The sequence below is a fragment of the Hermetia illucens genome, chromosome 3 (genome assembly GCF_905115235.1).
Source record: "Hermetia illucens chromosome 3, iHerIll2.2.curated.20191125, whole genome shotgun sequence".
In the NCBI taxonomy this organism is placed as follows: Eukaryota; Metazoa; Arthropoda; class Insecta; order Diptera; family Stratiomyidae; genus Hermetia; species Hermetia illucens.
Genome location: NC_051851.1, coordinates 163379035 through 163396786, shown reverse-complemented (window position 1 = coordinate 163396786; position 17752 = coordinate 163379035). Strand labels below are relative to the sequence as shown.

Here is a 17752-nt window from a genome sequence, read left to right as displayed (position 1 = left end):
AAGCCTTCGTTCTTGCAAGTTTCGACAATAGTAGCGAGATTCTTCTTCTTCACGTTCAGGATCACTACCATGCAACATTTGCTAGTACTAAACTTTACGGTAATTGCATTCTCAACCAAGCCAGTATAATGTGATGGCATCGATTGTTGGTTTTACGGAACGCATACTGCCGATTTGAGAGGCCTCCTTAGCTCTTGACAGGTTTACGCGGTGTCCTGAAGCAATACCCTTGACGGATAAAACGGCACAATCATATACCGAGGCCCTTTGTCGAGAGTACATCTCGCGCTTTGGTGTACCAGTCGCAATCATCACGGAATGCAGTTTGAATTTACTCTTTTCTCGGAGTTGGACAAGCTCCTTGGCTTCAAACGGCACAGGACTATTGCATACCATCTACAGTCTAATGGGATGCTGGAACGTTGGCACCAGACACTAAAGGCCGCCTTAATGGGTCGCGGCAATCCGTCGTGGCTGATGGCCGGGCAGGAGTAGTGAAAAACATATTACATTTTGTTAGGCATCTTAGTATGTGAATAATATGATAATTTGGATTTTTTTTATGAATATTCGTATTATAATAAAGAAAATTGTCCACATTCAGAGATATCTGAAAGCATGTCAGCGCCCCTCTTTTGCTAGAGGAAGAACACCTTGATGATTTCAAACAAGAGGGTAGGGCACGTGATCTTTGATCTGAGTCGTTCTATCACAATTCTATAGGCACCTCTCCCCGGATTTAGATTCGCCACTGAGAAAAATATACCCTCTTGCTACGCTGGATGGCTTCTAACCGGTCTTACCTACTGTTTTCTAAGCCATTCGTTTGGCTCGGTGATCGACGACTGGTCAGTTCATCCATCCACCAGTAGTTTAGTCTTTGAGGCATGGACGCGATAATAATGTTTTGCTCATCCAGTGCTTTTGTAGACGACCCTGGTGTACTCAGACAATGTGAGACTCGATGGAGTGCAGCAGCTATACATGTACACAACACCACACTGTCCGACTGAATCATGGTGCTTTATATAAGTTGGCCACGGTCTGACTGTATTTTCTCAGAAACGGCTGCACCTATTGACGCGCAATGTTGGAAGATGGTAACGATAAACCCCCGCCATGCAGTGAGACACAGGGGCTTCCCCATATATGTGAAAGAGATGTAATTTTTTGTCAGCAAGTATAGTCATGTGGGGTATCAAATCAAATATCCCGATTAGCATTTTCTAAAAGTGACATTTGATGTAAAAAAAAGGAATTACTGGGCTGGAAAGTAATCATTTCTTTCCTTTCACCCTGCTTGGTTCACAGCAATTTAAGCGATGTTGCGGATGCGGTTGTGAAGAATGCGTTCAAAAATCTTCATGCTGATGAAAACTGAATCGAACTGATCGTTATGATGGATTGATCGTGTTTTCTTGGCGATTGAAGAACTGTCTGGTCCCAGTATTTTTACCAGAGCTCAGTCACGATGTCGTCAGATCCACCAGATTTCTTTCACGGATTTTATTCGTGTGACTGCCTTAGATAGGCATTAGTGGCCGTTTCAAGGAGCCCAATTAGCATGGTGGTGCCCGTTTTGATGCCACAAACTCTTAAGACCATGACTGCTGAAGGAACTGCAATAGGAACAGAATCCAGGCGGATCAGATCTTTGAAGCTAACCAGCAACCAGCTACCATTTGCGAAAGATTCAAGCCCCCCACTTCTTGTAACTAAAGAGAGATAGGATACGATTAAAAGGGCATTCGAAACAACATTGGCTTGATTCCCTAGAAAGTGATTTGAGAACCTAGCGACTGCATCTAGAGCAGGCCTTTTACGGAGCAAAATGCCCAAACCGACCAAGACGAGTCAACCTCGCTTCTGAACGGGACAAAGGTGATGTGAGAGGCCTTTTTAGGAGTGATTGGCTTGATCTAGGACTGGTTTAATCCTGTTATTAGTGTCCTCTTGAATGTAGGAAGAATTGCAGTGTAACCAGGGCCGTAGGGAGAAAATCTTGAGGCGGGATTTTTTCATTCTTCGTTACTCCAAACCCTCGAGAAAACTCCGAACTTGAGGGGAATCCGCCCCTTCCAACCCCCTCTCGACAGGTCAAAAGTGTAATACGATTTCGCATTTTGTCTCTTCTGTGAAAAGAACGCCAAAAGGCAGAAGTTTTCATCGTCAAAATTGTAGAAATTTACAAAATTTTATCATGGTTTTGTAATAACCAATACCATTTGAACTACAACCAAGCAAGCGCAACCTCGTGCCGCTTACAAACTGCTCAACCAGGAGGAAGCACATCTCCGAAACACTGGGAGCCAAGTGATTACACTCAAAAAGGAAGAAGTTGGGACGTTAGCGGACATTGGCATATTGTGAGGACCACAACCAATAAAGGCCTTTGCTAAAAAAACAAGCAAAAGCGTAGCCGAGATCAGCATATCAGACGTCAGGAAGGAAACAGGCCTCAGTGGCGCAGGTGCTAAATGGTACCTGTATTATCTGAAGGAAAGCCTGAAACCAGCAGAGGCCCTTAAGAAGGCTCAGTATAGACCAAAGCCTTCTTTATTAGAAAGCAGCGTAGACTAGCCCACATGAAGGGAATGCTCACAAAAAAACCTAATCTGAATCCAGGAGGAGGAAGAACCCGGATAGGTCAGAGGTGAAGACAGGAATCAGGAAGCCCGCCTTTAACTATGTCAGTGCGGTCAAGCGTATTCGACCGACCATACTACCAAAAACGTTTCCCGAGTCAGTACTCACTCGTGAGGATGCAGGAAACCATCGTCAGGTAAATGTGCAAGAGATGAATTGCAAAGTTTATGTTCGACCAGGTCATATACTTGTGGACATGCGTAACGGACGACACTGTGGGGTGGCTTAGGACTATAGTTCCTAAATCGCCAGGTTAAGAAGGAGCAGAACTGTCCACATGTAATGGCGATGATATACCAGGAGCACACATGGTGATAGTATTTCTTCCTATAGCCGCATCATTCGAGACGGGAGAGCTCATGGCTCTCCTAATCGCTCAGAATGAGGATTTCCATATGCGATTATGGAGAGTCTTTAGAAACAAGGCCAAGGGTAGACTTCTCATCATTGTGGTGGATGACCGATCCCTGGAGACGATCAAACGTCGGAGTTGCCAAATCAACTATAGATTTGGTAACATACCCATGCACGTGCACAGGAAAAAATCAAGGAAAGACACTTCGAAGGAGAAATCGGGTGGAAAATTTACCGAGGTCCCCGAAGGAATATCGGAGGTCATAGTGGCGGAAAGGACTGGGTCAATCAGGGAAGTAGACCTGCTTCCCAGTAAAGAGCAGAAACTGGACGACCTATACCTAGATCTTCTAGGAGCTAAGGCGTAAAGCGATGTACAGGAAAGCACCATGTCGGAAGAGGAGGGTGATACTCCGACAGTGGAGAAGTTCCTAGGAGAATATTGGAATAGTGCTAACGCAGGAGACCTGGGTGTACCGGGGGTAGATTCGGTTTGCAAGGAGGAAGCATGCAGGTAATTGGGACTCCTTTTGCGAAAAAGGAACTTGCATCATTCTTAAACGTAATTTGAAGAGGAGACCTGGTGGCTATCCAAATCTCAATGGAAGCCGGAGGGAGCACTCGAGATGCGGTCGTGGCTCCGGGCTACTCCCCTCGAGTCAGCATCCGGATTCCACTGAAGCTAGTCGCTAGGCTGGTGAAGTACTGTGAGTTATTTTACTGGAATTTCAAATAATGATTTGGTTAAAGTTCTCTAACTAATTAAATATGATTTTTGCTTTGAATTATTCATATTTTTGTTGTTAGTATTTGCTATCAAGTTCCAACTATCAAGAAGGAAACTATCATCGAAAATAACGGCCGGCCATCCGCTCTATTGTGAATTGATGGCATTCGAGTACAGTCAACTAGAAGCTTCTCGCGAAAAGAAAAAAAAGCTCATTAGTTGTCATCCGGCACTCAAGAGAGCTTTCCAAATAAAAATATTTCTCTATCGCCGCTGTCAGTTTGTGCACACAAAATTAACGAACGTTTTGCAATGGCGTCAAGTGATGAGAAGATGTCAAGACTACTGAAACTAGCTCAGAAGTTCAATAGTTTCTACTTAACAGGTAAGTGATAAACGATTAGTGAAACATCTCGCAATGCACGCAGGCAAACAGTTCTACAGGTTTCCTAGTGATTTCCGGCGAAATCTGGCCGGGTCCGTCGGCATATCGATCCGTCTGAGCAATTCTTTGTACGAAGCGTTATGTCTGTATTTTTTCCTCCATATGTTCCTCGTCGGTCACGCCGCGCCCCGTTGCAAAGTGTAAACAATGTACGGTATTTCTCGGGAAATCTACCTGATTCCAACTGTAACAGTGGAAATTTTCACGGATATCTGGGAGCTGGTCGGTGGCTGTGATTTCATAAACGTTTTCCAACGAACATTGAGTTCCCGTTCCCAATTGGAACGGTGCGTTGAGGGTATGGGACTGGGCCTCATTGCAGCGGTCAATGATAAGCTTGTCAACAAAGGATGATGAACGTTTGACATTTGGCAAGGTGTCAGCTGTCCGAGTGTATACGCCGTCGAAATTGAAGTACTCGCAGCTGCAGAGATTTATTTATGGCCAACCTGAGTTTTTTACTTGATCCAAGTTATTTGCATATCGGCTTTACGGACTTTTCAACAGTCTGTACTTGCCTGTTAGACCAGTTCGGGGGGCACACACACAGCCCATTTCATGGGCCACCGAATGACGGAACTCATACCCATTCGCCCATTGGAGTTTCATAAATTTTTGATGTGCATTCTATGCGCCAATGAAGGTCAAATATTTGTCCTCGTGGTAGTGAGAAGAGAAGGAAACTATTTTTGGCAAGAATGTTGGATTTTTGTGAGTTGACAATGCCATATTGATATTGGGTAGAAATTTCAAGTTCGGATTCGCCTCCCTTCGATGGGAACCAGTGCGAGCTAGTTTCTTTGCAGCTAATGGAAGGGTTCAATATCGAACAGTTGCGCCGTCAATTATCATTAATCAAATGCAAATTCGATGTTCCCCTTTCCGAGTCGCTTATCAGGAAATTTATCAGTGGATCGCTAGCTGATAGTGCATTACAAAATCCAGCACTAATTCCAAGTACCAAATTCCAAAGAACACGATGGCGTCGAGTCTGCTACGACTCAGTCATTACTGAGTTCAACGCCTTATCAAGAGAACTGCATTGAAAAAAATCACAGTCGAATTTTATTCAATTTTTTTGCTTTGGTGGAGTAGTCTAGGAATTCACTCAGTTTCCGCTGTCAGTCTACATTAAGTGGTTGCGGTTCTTAGACCCCTTCAACCGAATTCCCTTATCTGTGAATGATGATTATACTTTACTGAAAATCACGTTACAGAATGGAGTACCACATGCATATTACATGACCAATTTCGGGCGCCGTTTCGAAATTTTATTCTGATAATGTCCACATATTAGTCACAATTAATAGCTAACTTCCACCGACTTATCTGTTAATTATCACGTTTTCATTGCGCTAATTCTTGGATTACGCCGTTTGTTTACCTATGTACATACGTGGCCTGTTGAGGTAGTTCCAAAAGGGGAATGGAATCACGTTAGGTCACGTGATGGTCGCATGGTCTGCATATGAAATGGAAAGTGCGTTGCTAGTGGAAAAAATTTGAAAATAGAATAGAAAAATTTCGGCCGTTTTTTGAGAGAATAAATTGAAAAGACTAAAACAGCCCCGGTGAGAGCGCAACAGTAAAAACAACAGCAATATGTGGTCATTCATATATTCTGCAATATTTTGTGGGCACAGTGTATGGTGTCTGGTAACGTAAAATTCTGTTATCAATACTGTTCTCGTGATGGTGGCTGGCTCCGTTGCGTCTTGACTGCAGAACATGGAGGAATTTAATGGGCGATATCATTTTTTCCAGTATTTTGATTACGCGAAGGTCACCTACTTTGTGACCGAATTGTGAGACTTGGTTGTGTGGCGCTAGACGTGAATAGGGTTCGGACTGGATATTGATGCCGAAAAAGTCGAAATGCTTCATAAGGGATGGCTTTGCTTTGGCAGTTATTCTAGAGATCAATTCCCGCCTTGCAGAACATAAAAATTGACGACAATTCAAACTGCTTAATTTGCAGTGTCGTGTCATTGATTAGTAATCACATCTCGGCGGACTTCCGATTCTACTTTTTTTATGAATGGGATCCTCACCCACTGAAGCCAACTTAACTTGTCTGCCGATATCCCTGCGGGAACACCTTGAATTATTACTTCACGGGAAGGGCTTTGGCATTAACCGGTGTGCACAAGTCATGCGTCCCTTTTCACTTTCCTAGCTCGATCCAATCTTAGACGTGTCTGATGCATCAAAGCTATTGGCCGTTGGCTACTGTTCTGCGCCAAATGCCAAATGCGCCGGAGCGACCCACTCGTCGGCTATCTCGGGAAAGTGGGTTTCACTGCAAGAAATTTTGGATTGAGGAAAAAGTAATGTCGTATTTGTGATCCAATTTTAACATGCTTAGAATTATTCGATTTAAGTAAAATATGCGCTGTTTTGTTCGCAAACTTGTTATATAGAAGGCAACTCCAGTATCCCCCTCTTATAAAACCCCCCTCCTTATTTGCAAAAACCTCAGACAGCCAGTTTTCGCAAGCCTCTTTTGAGGCGAAGGCGAGCACCAATAGCTGGCATGGACCGGAAGAGATGGTAATCACTTGGTGCCAGGTCCGCACTATACGGTGGGTGCGATAGGACATCCCATCCGAGCTCCCGTAGCTTCTGGCGGGTCATCAAAAATGTGTGAGGCCGAGCGTTGTCCTGGAGGAACAGAACACCATTCCTATTGACCAATTCTGGTTGCTTCTGGTCAATCGCCTGCTTCAAACGGTCGAATTGCTCACAATAGAGGACCGAATTGAGGGTCTGGCCATAGTTGAGCAGCTCATAGTGGATGACTCTCCTCCAATCCCACCAAACACACAGCAAAACCTGACGGCCAGGAAGGGCTTGGCGATGGTTTGGGCCGGCTCGCTGTGCTTCAACCCCGATCTTTTTCGCTTGAGATTTTCGTACGTGATCCACTTTTCATCACCAGTCACCATCCGCTTCAAAAATGGGTCGAATTCGTTCCGTTTCAGCAGTGCATCGCAGGCGTTGATTCGGTCCAAGAGATTTTTTTTCCGTCAACTCGTGTGACACCCAAACATCCAGCTTTTTTTGGAATCCAATCTTCTGCAAATGGCTCCAAACGGTTTTATGGTCCTTACCCAGTTCTTGGCCAATCGAGCGAATGCTCGCATGCAAGTCTATTTGGATGATTTCGACGATTTTATCGGTTCATTCTATCGGCTTTTACGACGATTGGCCTACCAGTACGTGGTGTATTTTCAACATCCACTACACCAGAACGAAATCGATCGAACCAACGCTGTGCTATGCGAATCGTTACAGTATCGGACCAATAAACTTCACAAATTTGTTTGGTCGCCTTCGTTGCATTTTTACCTCTCAAGTAGTAAAAATGTAAAATATGACGAATTTCTTCCTTGGTGGAGTCCATATTTGACGCGCTCTAACTTGAGACTGAAACGTACGTCCATAAAACTGTCAAAGAGACACCTGTAGCCCAGATTGTCGTCTTCAAATCGCCGTATAGTATGACCCGATGCGATAAGTACAACACAAGATATGTTTAAGTGTCGCCATCTATTGACAAAATACGACATTACTTTTTCCCCAACCTAATACAATGTAATTGTCGCCTCTCCTCATTATCTAACCTATCCACTGTCACTTCCGGTTTGTGCGGCGACCAAGTTTTTCGCTTGAAATAGTATCTGGCCACCGTACTTGGATGATACGTCGCGAAAAGAGTGTTTAGGGCGTTCTAGTGACAGTCACTTTACATGTGCTATTTCCAAATAACATATAAGGGGTGTTCGAGGGCAATGAAGGGGCCTTTGTGCGCATTTCCAAAAGATGCCGTTAGAGAGCATGGTGTCACTGAAATTTTAATTAAGTGGATCTATGGGGAGGGTGGGGGCTGTTGATTGCTACCTAACCATACAAGGTTGCCCCAAGGAAGTGTGTTATCGTCGCTTCTAGAGTATGTTGGACTGCAAAATTTGACAACATACGCCTAAGTTCATGCGGATGACATGGCCGATCTAGTTATTGTTCAGAATTTCCGAACGGTGTGTAGAAATATAGAACGCACGGTTGAATTTATTGCCCGTTGTTGCTGCAAGCACCGACTTTCAGTTAATCCAAATAAAAGCAAAATGGGGGAAACTGAATGGTCTTTGCCTTTCAGAGATGACAGGTGCAACCCTTTAACTCTCCGAAAAAGTGAAATATCTGGGACAAGAAACTCCTTTAGAATAAACATGTAGAGATAAAGATGAAACGAGCTTGAACTTATGGGCTGTGCAGGCGGATCTTTGCCTCGATATGGGGACTTAGGCCTGAGGTAGTGATGTAGGTATATTAGGGGTTGCTATCATTAGACCGATGTTCGCTTATGCATCCGTAATGTGGTGGGTTAAGGTGAAACAAAAGAACTTTCACTGTAAACTAGCCGTACTGAAGAGAAAAGTGCCATGAGCACGACATTTGGCGCAGCTCTAAATGTATTTTTCAATTTGCAGCTCTTGGGTTTACTTATTCAGAGTACTGTAATGAGAGCAGCTTAGGGACTAATTCTATGGGGAAATAATGGACGTGAGGGGCACAGAGCATTGGAAGAATTGGATCAAGATCATACATACATTATTTTGAAACGTAGAGAAAAGTGAGATGAACCCGAAGAATGCGTGGCTGGATTTACTAGCATTTTCAGCACCGATGGCTTAAAAACAGAACACGATTCTGAAGTAGGAGTCTGCCTTTCGAACAAAAACGAGAAGTGGCCTTTTCTTTTCGGAGAGTCCTTAGGGCAACAATCTGGATGATTGATGAGCGGTTGAAGGGCCGGCGTAACGTAATCTGCGGCGATTGTCAAGTTAAACTTCCTGGGATTTCGCACGGTATCGGAGATCGAGCGTGGAGTATTTTCGATGGTTCAATGCTCTTCGATGTTTTCAGCCGGGTTACTCAATATATTTGCCGTTGAATCACCGAAAAAGCTTTCCCATTGTCGAACGGCAGCTGGATTTTGTGCTTAAGGGTCCGCAATCCTGCAAGAAGTGGCGGACGCAACACGTAAGTGAACATAAGCGATCATTAGATACTGATCGCTTTCGAAGATGATGTCAGTGCTTCTTTTGTTACGCACATTCGGGGTACATCCAGTAACTCTACTGCTGATCGCAAAGGGGTCAATCTGACTGCCCAGAACGTGTCGATCAGTTGAAACACAACTGACCTTATGATAAATTCTGTGCTCCAACAATATGCCACAAATGGCGAGGCGTCAAGAGGAGGCGCCTTGCGGTAGCGGTCAGAAACAACGTAACGTCGGATTCGCGTCTGCTTCCCATTGGCTTTTCAGAGTATAAAAGTATATTGTGGCAAGAGGGACAGAAGTACTCTCTAGCTTATCTAATTGGAATTTTCACTCGACTTGGAGAAATCAAGCATTCTGTACTGTTGGGCAAAGTCCCTATCCTAATCGTTGTTGACGTTTCGGTATCAATAAATAAAGTTTCTAAATCTGCTGATTTCTAGCCACAAATATGTTATCCATTTTAGTAGCCTTTTACGAAAAGCACGAAATACTTTGAATGTATTCTTAAGCCCCAGCTTACAGGGCAGGGTAGGTGGGTATTTGTCAGTGTCTTCGCTCGACTCGCTTTTCGCAATACACGGGGTGTATACCTTTAGCGATTTTTTCAGAACAATACCCTTTTGGCAGTCTTTTTTGTACAGTGGATTTTCGGAAGTTCGAAATTATTTTACATGTGGACCATTCTCGCGATGATGCTCATTACTTCGATGTTGTTTTACATTTGCTGAATACTATGGAAGGTATCTAATGACCGATATCGGGACGATATCGTGATTATCAACTCCAATTTTGACAATATTCTCTACTTTCTCGGTGGATCTTCTTTTTATTAACAGAATAAATATCAACATGAACAACGATAAATAGGCTCAGTGTGATAGTTTGCAATCGTTTTTTGTTGGCACAAGCTGTTTCATTTTCCTATAGTTCCTGTCTTCCGAGTCCTTCACAACTATAACCACTGTTAGCCTATCTCTCACTAGCACGCGAAGGCCCAATATTTCATTGTACATAATGTTTCATCATGAGGGTCTCATTAAAAAATCCTTAGGAACATCTGCTGTTACAATGTTCTCTTTCGGCCAGTCATCCGTTACATATCAAAGAAATCTCTCTCAGAGATGAATTCTAATTAGCCGAGTTAATTGGTAAACGACTCCTAGTTTAGACAAAGTGTCCCTTATCTAACCCCAGCATCTTACAATTGCCTTGGGCGGTTGCATTCTTATGGTCGATGATAGTCGGGATGCCATATTGGTGTTGATGAGACTGGGATTGCTATACTTAAAAATTCCTTGTCTCGTGGGTTTCGGGGCGTGGGTTTGAATAAAAATCTAAACAACACTCACCGAGACGTCGCTTCATTTTTCCAATTTTGAAAAAGATTTAGGAGGACGGTTAGCCCCGAGTCAGTAATGGGATTCATCTGAAGTTTCTCATACCACGAAGTTTCGCCGGGGGTTATATGTTACTGGTGCTGCAAGGGAGTTTCTAGGGGGTTTGTCCTCGGTCTGTTTATTTGTGGTTGGTCCCTTTATGAGAGTTTTCTGGTGATTGTGTCCATATTGCGGGCAGGTCTCCTTGTGGGTCCAATCATGGAGTTGCGTTGTACTACTTGGGCGCTGTATCCCTTAGTTGCAGCAGAGGTGTTAGATAGGCTTAGCATCCCCTGGTATGAATGTTGAGCCTGAACTCAGTAGAAATCACTTTCGCGGTGCTAGCCATGGCGAGCTTTGATTGTGGTCTCAAGTCAATCCGTATCTGAAAAGGATTGTGGGATTATGCCTACTCAGCAGGTACTTCCAGGACCTTCATCTCAAAACCGGCTTAAACCTAAAGAAATAATCGCAAAGTTGGTCGACGGAAGCCAAGATTTTACTTCCTCCAACATATTCTTCAAATTAGCGCACTTCCCCCTTTTTTAATGACAATTCGAACCTCCACTGGATCCAATGGGGAGCCTCGTTTGTTGTCACTCAGTCTGACTGATTTTGATTTTACTAAATTAGTTACTACGCATTAACACTAACTGATCTTAAACATTTCATATAGGGTTTGGACGGGATGAAATCCGACCTTTTGTAGTTGAAGGCCAGCAAGTGGGTTTGATCAAACCCGAGGTCTACAAGCAACTGCTAAGATATCCTGAAGTATTTTGCATTCGTGATAGTGAAAGATGTAAACAGGTAAGTTCACAAACTCTCTCTAGTTTGGGTTCTTCGATTTAAATTCTTATTTTCAAATACAGGGCATTGTAGAATTAAATCCAGCTTTTCGTGACTACACTGAAAGGTCGGAGAAAGTTGACAAAATATTACGAGAACTCAAGAGTGAAGGAATATTTTCAGCATTGTATGGATGGCGGAATGAAGTAAGTGAGAATTTGGTTCGACGATTCCTTTCTACTAATTTTCCCTGCTTTTCTTCAATAAATTTTATAGTACTACGATGTGAAATCTGGACACAATAGCTTGTTAAAAATGGATCGTTCAGCAACTTGTTTATTTGGTGTACGAAAATATGGTATTGATATTAATGGTTACGTCAAGCATCCAACATGGGGATTGTGTCTGTGGCTACAGCAACGATCCGATACGAAGGAGACATGGCCAGGAAAGTGGGACAACATGGTTGGCGGTGGTTTGTCAGTTGGTTATGGTATTAAGGAAACTGCAATTAAGGAAGCAGCTGAGGAGGCATCAATACCGGAAAATTTAATTAAGAATCTTACATCTGCCGGCTGTGTCTCGTTTTTCTTTGAAAATGAACAAGGATTATTCCCCAATACCGAATTCGTATTCGATTTAGAACTTCCAATTGATTTCGAACCAAAAAATGCTGATGGTGAAGTTCAGAAATTTGAATTATTACCGGCTGGAGAGTGTTTAGAACGAGCATTTGGACCAGAATTTAAAACGACTAGTTGCCCAGTAGTTATCGATTTTTTGATACGACATGGTTTTATAACACCAGAAAATGGTAAGTTTTTTTAGTATCTCATTGATTCTTTAGTTGATATAGCTGTTTTTTTTTGAAAATTAGTCAACCTTTGAATGGTAAAGGTTATTAAAATCGGTTTACTGTCCATCTGTTTCAAGCAGTTTTCTTGAATGAACTTAATATAGTAGATTCCCAATAATTTGTATCGTTAAGTGACTGACGGTTTGGTACGAATTATCGGGATTATCAATTAGCCCTTAACTTCATCAAGGGGTCTATCTTTCTATTACTATGTTTAACATAGTTAAAGTCGATTAAAGTTATTAATTCCGTGTGTGCGTGCTATATATGACTATATATGATGCTAACGTCATAATATAAGAAGTTACTTTTCCCCAGTCATTGGTAAGATTTTGCATAAAACAAACTTATTAAAATCGCTTCGTTGTCTGTCACACGTACTTTTCTCATAAACAGTTAAATCTATTGGCACTAATCTTTTTTCATCGAATGTAGTTGTGTGAAGTATTAAAAGAAAGGTCTCGATTTGTACGTTCCGAAGATACTCTTAGTTTTGACATCAGTCTCATAGGGGCAGGCGCACGGACACATTCTCAAACATAAAATTCCAATCCAAAATTCTGGAAAAGCTGCTCCTTTATGGTGTCTACACCTCAAAATACCTTCCATACCGAAATCTACTCAAATGAAGTTAATAATAGTTATATTACTACATTTTTGGGAAATTGAGTGGGCACCCCCTTAAGGACACTTTTCACACTTAGAGCGCAGTTAGCAGATTGTGATTTCTCAGAAATGAAATGACATTTAGAGATAAAGAATGAAGTCAAAATAAAGAATACATTTTGGTTTTTGTCATATACAGGGTTGTATTTGAAGTTGAAATTGCCATTTTTTGAGCTTAGATCTAACCTCTCCTGCTTTTGTGACCAAACCGTGAACCCGAAGAAGGAAGTGTAAATGCAGTTTTTTTAGAGCATATAAAGTTATGTCTCCAACTAGAACAAGCGGGATCAGTGGAAAGTATAAATTTGGCAGCATTTAGAAAAATAAATTTCAGTATCGCCCTCATTAAAAAAAGCAACGAAACAAGTCAGGAAACCAGATGCTGGACGCTTCAGGTATGAAAGATTTTGTTTATTTTTTATATAAAAATATGTGAGTGAGCATTTGTTCCATTAGAACCTACCACGTAATATACGCATATGTAATATATGCGTGAGAATATCCACTTTCCCGTGATACTGATATTCAAAGTCTTCAATTTGCACAGAAGCAACAACTTTCATCTATTATAACTTTGTTAGTAATGGTGCGATTTCCACTAAACTTGGTAGGATTGTGCTCTACCTTATAACGTACAATGCTGCAATGGTGATTCTAGGATGAACTTAGGAGGGGTTTTGCAGCCTGCAACTGCAACTTTATTTAAGCAGATATCGGTTCTGAAGGGTATTTTGAAGCATAGGCATCATATAGTGGTAGCTTTCTAGTTGTGTTTTTTCAGATATTTTGGTTGGGTAGTTTCTGAGAATGGGTCCGTTAAAGAAATGATCACTTTCGACCCCCTGCACTCCCCAACTTTCCTACAAATGTCAAAACTAAGAACGGCTTCGGAATGTACTATACTTGACTATATTTAGTGAAAAAAAATTTGCACCTTCCCTTTTACATATATGGAGACCCCCTAAAGTTCGTCCTAGAATGATATAATTCACTGTGTGCGTGAGCGTTCACAGTCCCCACCTTTCCATCAAATTTGGTGTCAATTGTTACAACCGTTTCCGAGAAAAATACATGTGACAGACAGACAGTAAACCGATTTTAATCAGGCTTTGTTTTACACAAAACCTTAAAAATGACTAGTGTTCCAACTGATTTGATTAAAAATATATTAAAATCGAACCAGCAGTTCCTGAGAAAAGTGAGAAGTTTTGAAAAAAGTGTTTTCAAGATAAACGCGTTTATATTTTCAGAAAATGTTTACGGCAATTCGGGATGTAAATACTTGTTAAGTTTAAATGCAGTTTTTTGAAGACAAGTCTAGAGAATAAAACAATAAAGGAATCAAGCAAGTCGAATAATAAATGAGCGAGCAATTCCGAAAAGTATTCGGAGAAACGTGCTGTCCCGAATACAATTCATATGAAATACGTGATGTTTTGTGTCTTCTTGTTTCTTGTGACTTGTATGAAATTACCTGAATCGCCTTCATCAAACAAATTTTCAAAAAACCGATTGCGGGTTTCTAACTGTGAAAAGTCAGCTTAAGTTTGTCCTAGATTTATAATAATGAGTATTCTAGGCTATCATATAGATCGTATCGATGCAGTACTTTTTAGAATGTAATTCATTTTGTATTGTTTTTTTTTTTTGGGAGTAGGGTATGTGAATGTGTTTACGCACAGAGTGTTGGACTCTCGCAACAGTACGCTGTTGGACTACCAACTAAGCACCTCCCTGTCATTAGAGAACTAGCCTAGAACCGTTTGACACATTACTTCGGTTTTTCCGCTGGTCGAGTTCAATCTTCTCCACAATAAGAAGATCTCGAACATATTGCGTAACCCGATTCCAGCTGCTCTTCAGCATCTCTCTGACAATGTTGTCTGAAGGGAGCTCCCCTGTGTCTGCATAAAGCTGCTGACGAAACCCGTCCCACCTGTTGCAAGATAAAAACGTGTGTTCAGCATTGCAGAACACACAATCAGGAGATGGCAGCTTCCCAATCCTGTGCAGGTAAGATTGAAAACTTCCCATGCCCGTTGTTGGGTAAGGAAGTAATCAATCTCACCGTGCATTCGGTTCAGCCACGGGTCTAAATTGTCGATGAGCTACGCAGTCCATCTGCCTCTTGACTCATTTTGCCAAGAGAGTTGCCACTCGGTAAGGGTGCGTTGGCGTTCTTCACGGCCAACCCCCTCTGCATGCAATGGGGATCACTCCCACGATCATCATCACGACCGGTTCGGAGACAGTGCGATAAGCAGATGCCACTCGTAAAGCTCTCGGTCTCTGCACTTGAGGGCATCAACCCATACCTCCGTGCAATAGAGCAGATATAGGACCCCAACATTCGCCATTAGCCGACTAAAGGCCGCGACTCCAGCTGCTGCTTTGATTGGCTCGAAGAAGTCCATCTTCGAGTCGGGCATTAAACCAAGGTATTTAACCGCTGGTTTTGTCTCTATAGTCAACTCGCCGAAAGATGTGGGACGCAGAGCCGGGATTCTCCTTCTGGTTAAGATGACTACTTCGGTTTTGGCCAGCGCAAGGTTGCAACCATCCGCTTACTCGTCGCATCAATATGCCAAGTCTGCTTTGCGCCTGTTCAACAGTGTGTCCGCCAACAAGTGCCGCAACGTTATCTGCATAACCCACCAGGCGATTCTTCCGGCATATCGAGTCTCAGCCGGTTCTAGGATGGATCCCTGTGCTACTCCCGACGTGGTTTCCATGCTCCTCTGCCTCTCTAGCGTCTCATAGAGCAGGGAGCAGTCTTTCAAGTAAGCCTCCCATTAAACTCAACACAAAATGGCGTAACTTGCTGTATGTAAAGGGATCCACAGTATTCGGGCACTTTGAGCAATATGGTGAATTGTCATGGCCAAATCGACAGGGGTATGCTCGATGAGCTCCGTGTCTACTGAAAAGCTTTGTTTAAGCAAAGCTTATCGCCATGGCGTTCTTCGATTCATCACGTTTTATCCCATATAATTTAATGATAGAGTCGCTCCGAGCGATCTTCATCTATTTATTTTCGTTTCCAGTGCAATTGTCCACCGTTTGCTGCATATAGTAGGATCACTCTTCAAATAAGGACGCGACCGATCGGCCTTGAGAGAGTTGACGCCAAATTTCACGAACACTATGTATTTACAAACGGAGGCAACTTACACAATTTTATAATCCTATTTCAATTTCTTTAAAAGATGATTTTTAACGAACACAATATTGCGTATACGTTTTTCATTAGATATAAAAACAAATATTTTTTTTTTCAAGAAAAAAGTTTTTGTCTTCTGACGGACCCGATGCTAGTCCGATCTAGATAATAAAACGCCATTCTTTTCTCTTCCAGAAATCAATTTTACACAAATTGTTGAGCTGCTTCATGTACCGCTTCAGACGCTATATACGTACAAATCAACAAAGTCTTTAGCAAATAATTGCGAAAATGGACATATTAAAAATCTTAGTTCATAAGTTCTTACCCACAAATACATTAAAAGAGATATTTTATTTTTTAATTTTCATCTTGAAAAGACATCACAACCCATAATTTTTTATTTGTTACTTACTATACATTTAAATGCTGTATTTTAATTAAAAGTATAAATCCTATAGATGATTTTAATATCTTTACTTCGGTTATGGAAGAAAAAGAAACGAATGTTTTAAGACTAATGAGAAAATGTAGGTGAATAATTTATGGAAAATATAATAATAATATTAAAAAAAAAAATAAATATGTATATCTTGTTTGAACAATGGATATCTCTGAAGAATGTTTAGATAATATATGTAAGTTTTGTTGATGTTTTTAAGTACTAACAACTTTATTCGAAAGATATGTGTAATACAGAATAATTTCTCTAACACAATATATAACGAAATATTCATATGAAATTTAACAATATTGAAAATATTTATATATATACTTTTTTTTTGGGAGAATAAAATGCTTCAAGCTGGTGAACATACGATTATATCCCTGTATATATATGAAATATGAGTATATACTTTTTTGGTTGTCATCGGGTCTGCAGAAATTATCCCTTGTTTCCTTTCCCTTTAAGTTTGCATGGACATCATTTTACTGTGTTTGCCTTTTTGGTTTTTTTTGTATTCGCATCTCAACTATATATTCATTGGTAGCTGTGGCTTTATACTCCTGTTTGATGAAAGGTCGAGCTGATTCAGGGCTTTATATTGCCGGATAAGGACCTCTCTTCTTTGCTATGCCAACCGATTGGTTTATACTACGGTCAGACATAAGTCTAACAATATTTGCATCTCAATTGGTACCTTATTGCGACCTTGGATCAAATGGATTTGGAGTCAGAACTCCTCTGTGAAGTGAACGAAATTTTTAAGAATGGTAAAATTCATCTTGGATAAATTAGAAACTGACAATGAACAAACGTTTGCATTAGTCTATCTAAATCTAGAATGAGTTTATAAAGTGCGTTGCATAATTATAAGGTCATTTTAAATTATAACTGAAAAGTCACTTTTTTTTAAAATGGCAGACTGAAGACCGGAGTAACATAATGTTCAAGAAAAGTGATGCCAAATTTCGTAAATTAATGGTACTTTCTTCAATCAAATTTATCTGCATTCCTTCGGTTTCATATTCATAACAAATCGTTCAATAAGTCCCGGGACTAACTATGAAAACAACATTTTATCGGCAAAATTCTTTATTATTCATCAACATAATCTCCTTCAAGGGTTATACAATCATTCCAACGCTTCTCTAACTTTTCAATGCCATGTTTGTAGAACGATTTGTCTTTTGACTCAAAATGAGCCTCAGTAGCAGCGATCA

At 41.3% G+C, this 17752-nt stretch overlaps 1 protein-coding gene across 1 annotated transcript; it reads left to right on the top strand.

The window, feature by feature from the left end:
• The first annotated feature begins 3955 nt into the window (after nucleotides 1-3955).
• LOC119652560 (uncharacterized protein YJR142W) lies at nucleotides 3956-16900 on the top strand. Its single transcript, XM_038056767.1, has 5 exons — nucleotides 3956-4112; nucleotides 11293-11426; nucleotides 11489-11611; nucleotides 11682-12219; nucleotides 16283-16900. The coding sequence occupies exons 1-5, from the start codon at nucleotides 4040-4042 to the stop codon at nucleotides 16405-16407; spliced, it is 993 nt and encodes a 330-aa protein (XP_037912695.1). The 5' UTR covers nucleotides 3956-4039; the 3' UTR covers nucleotides 16408-16900.
• Nucleotides 16901-17752: the final 852 nt, after the last annotated feature.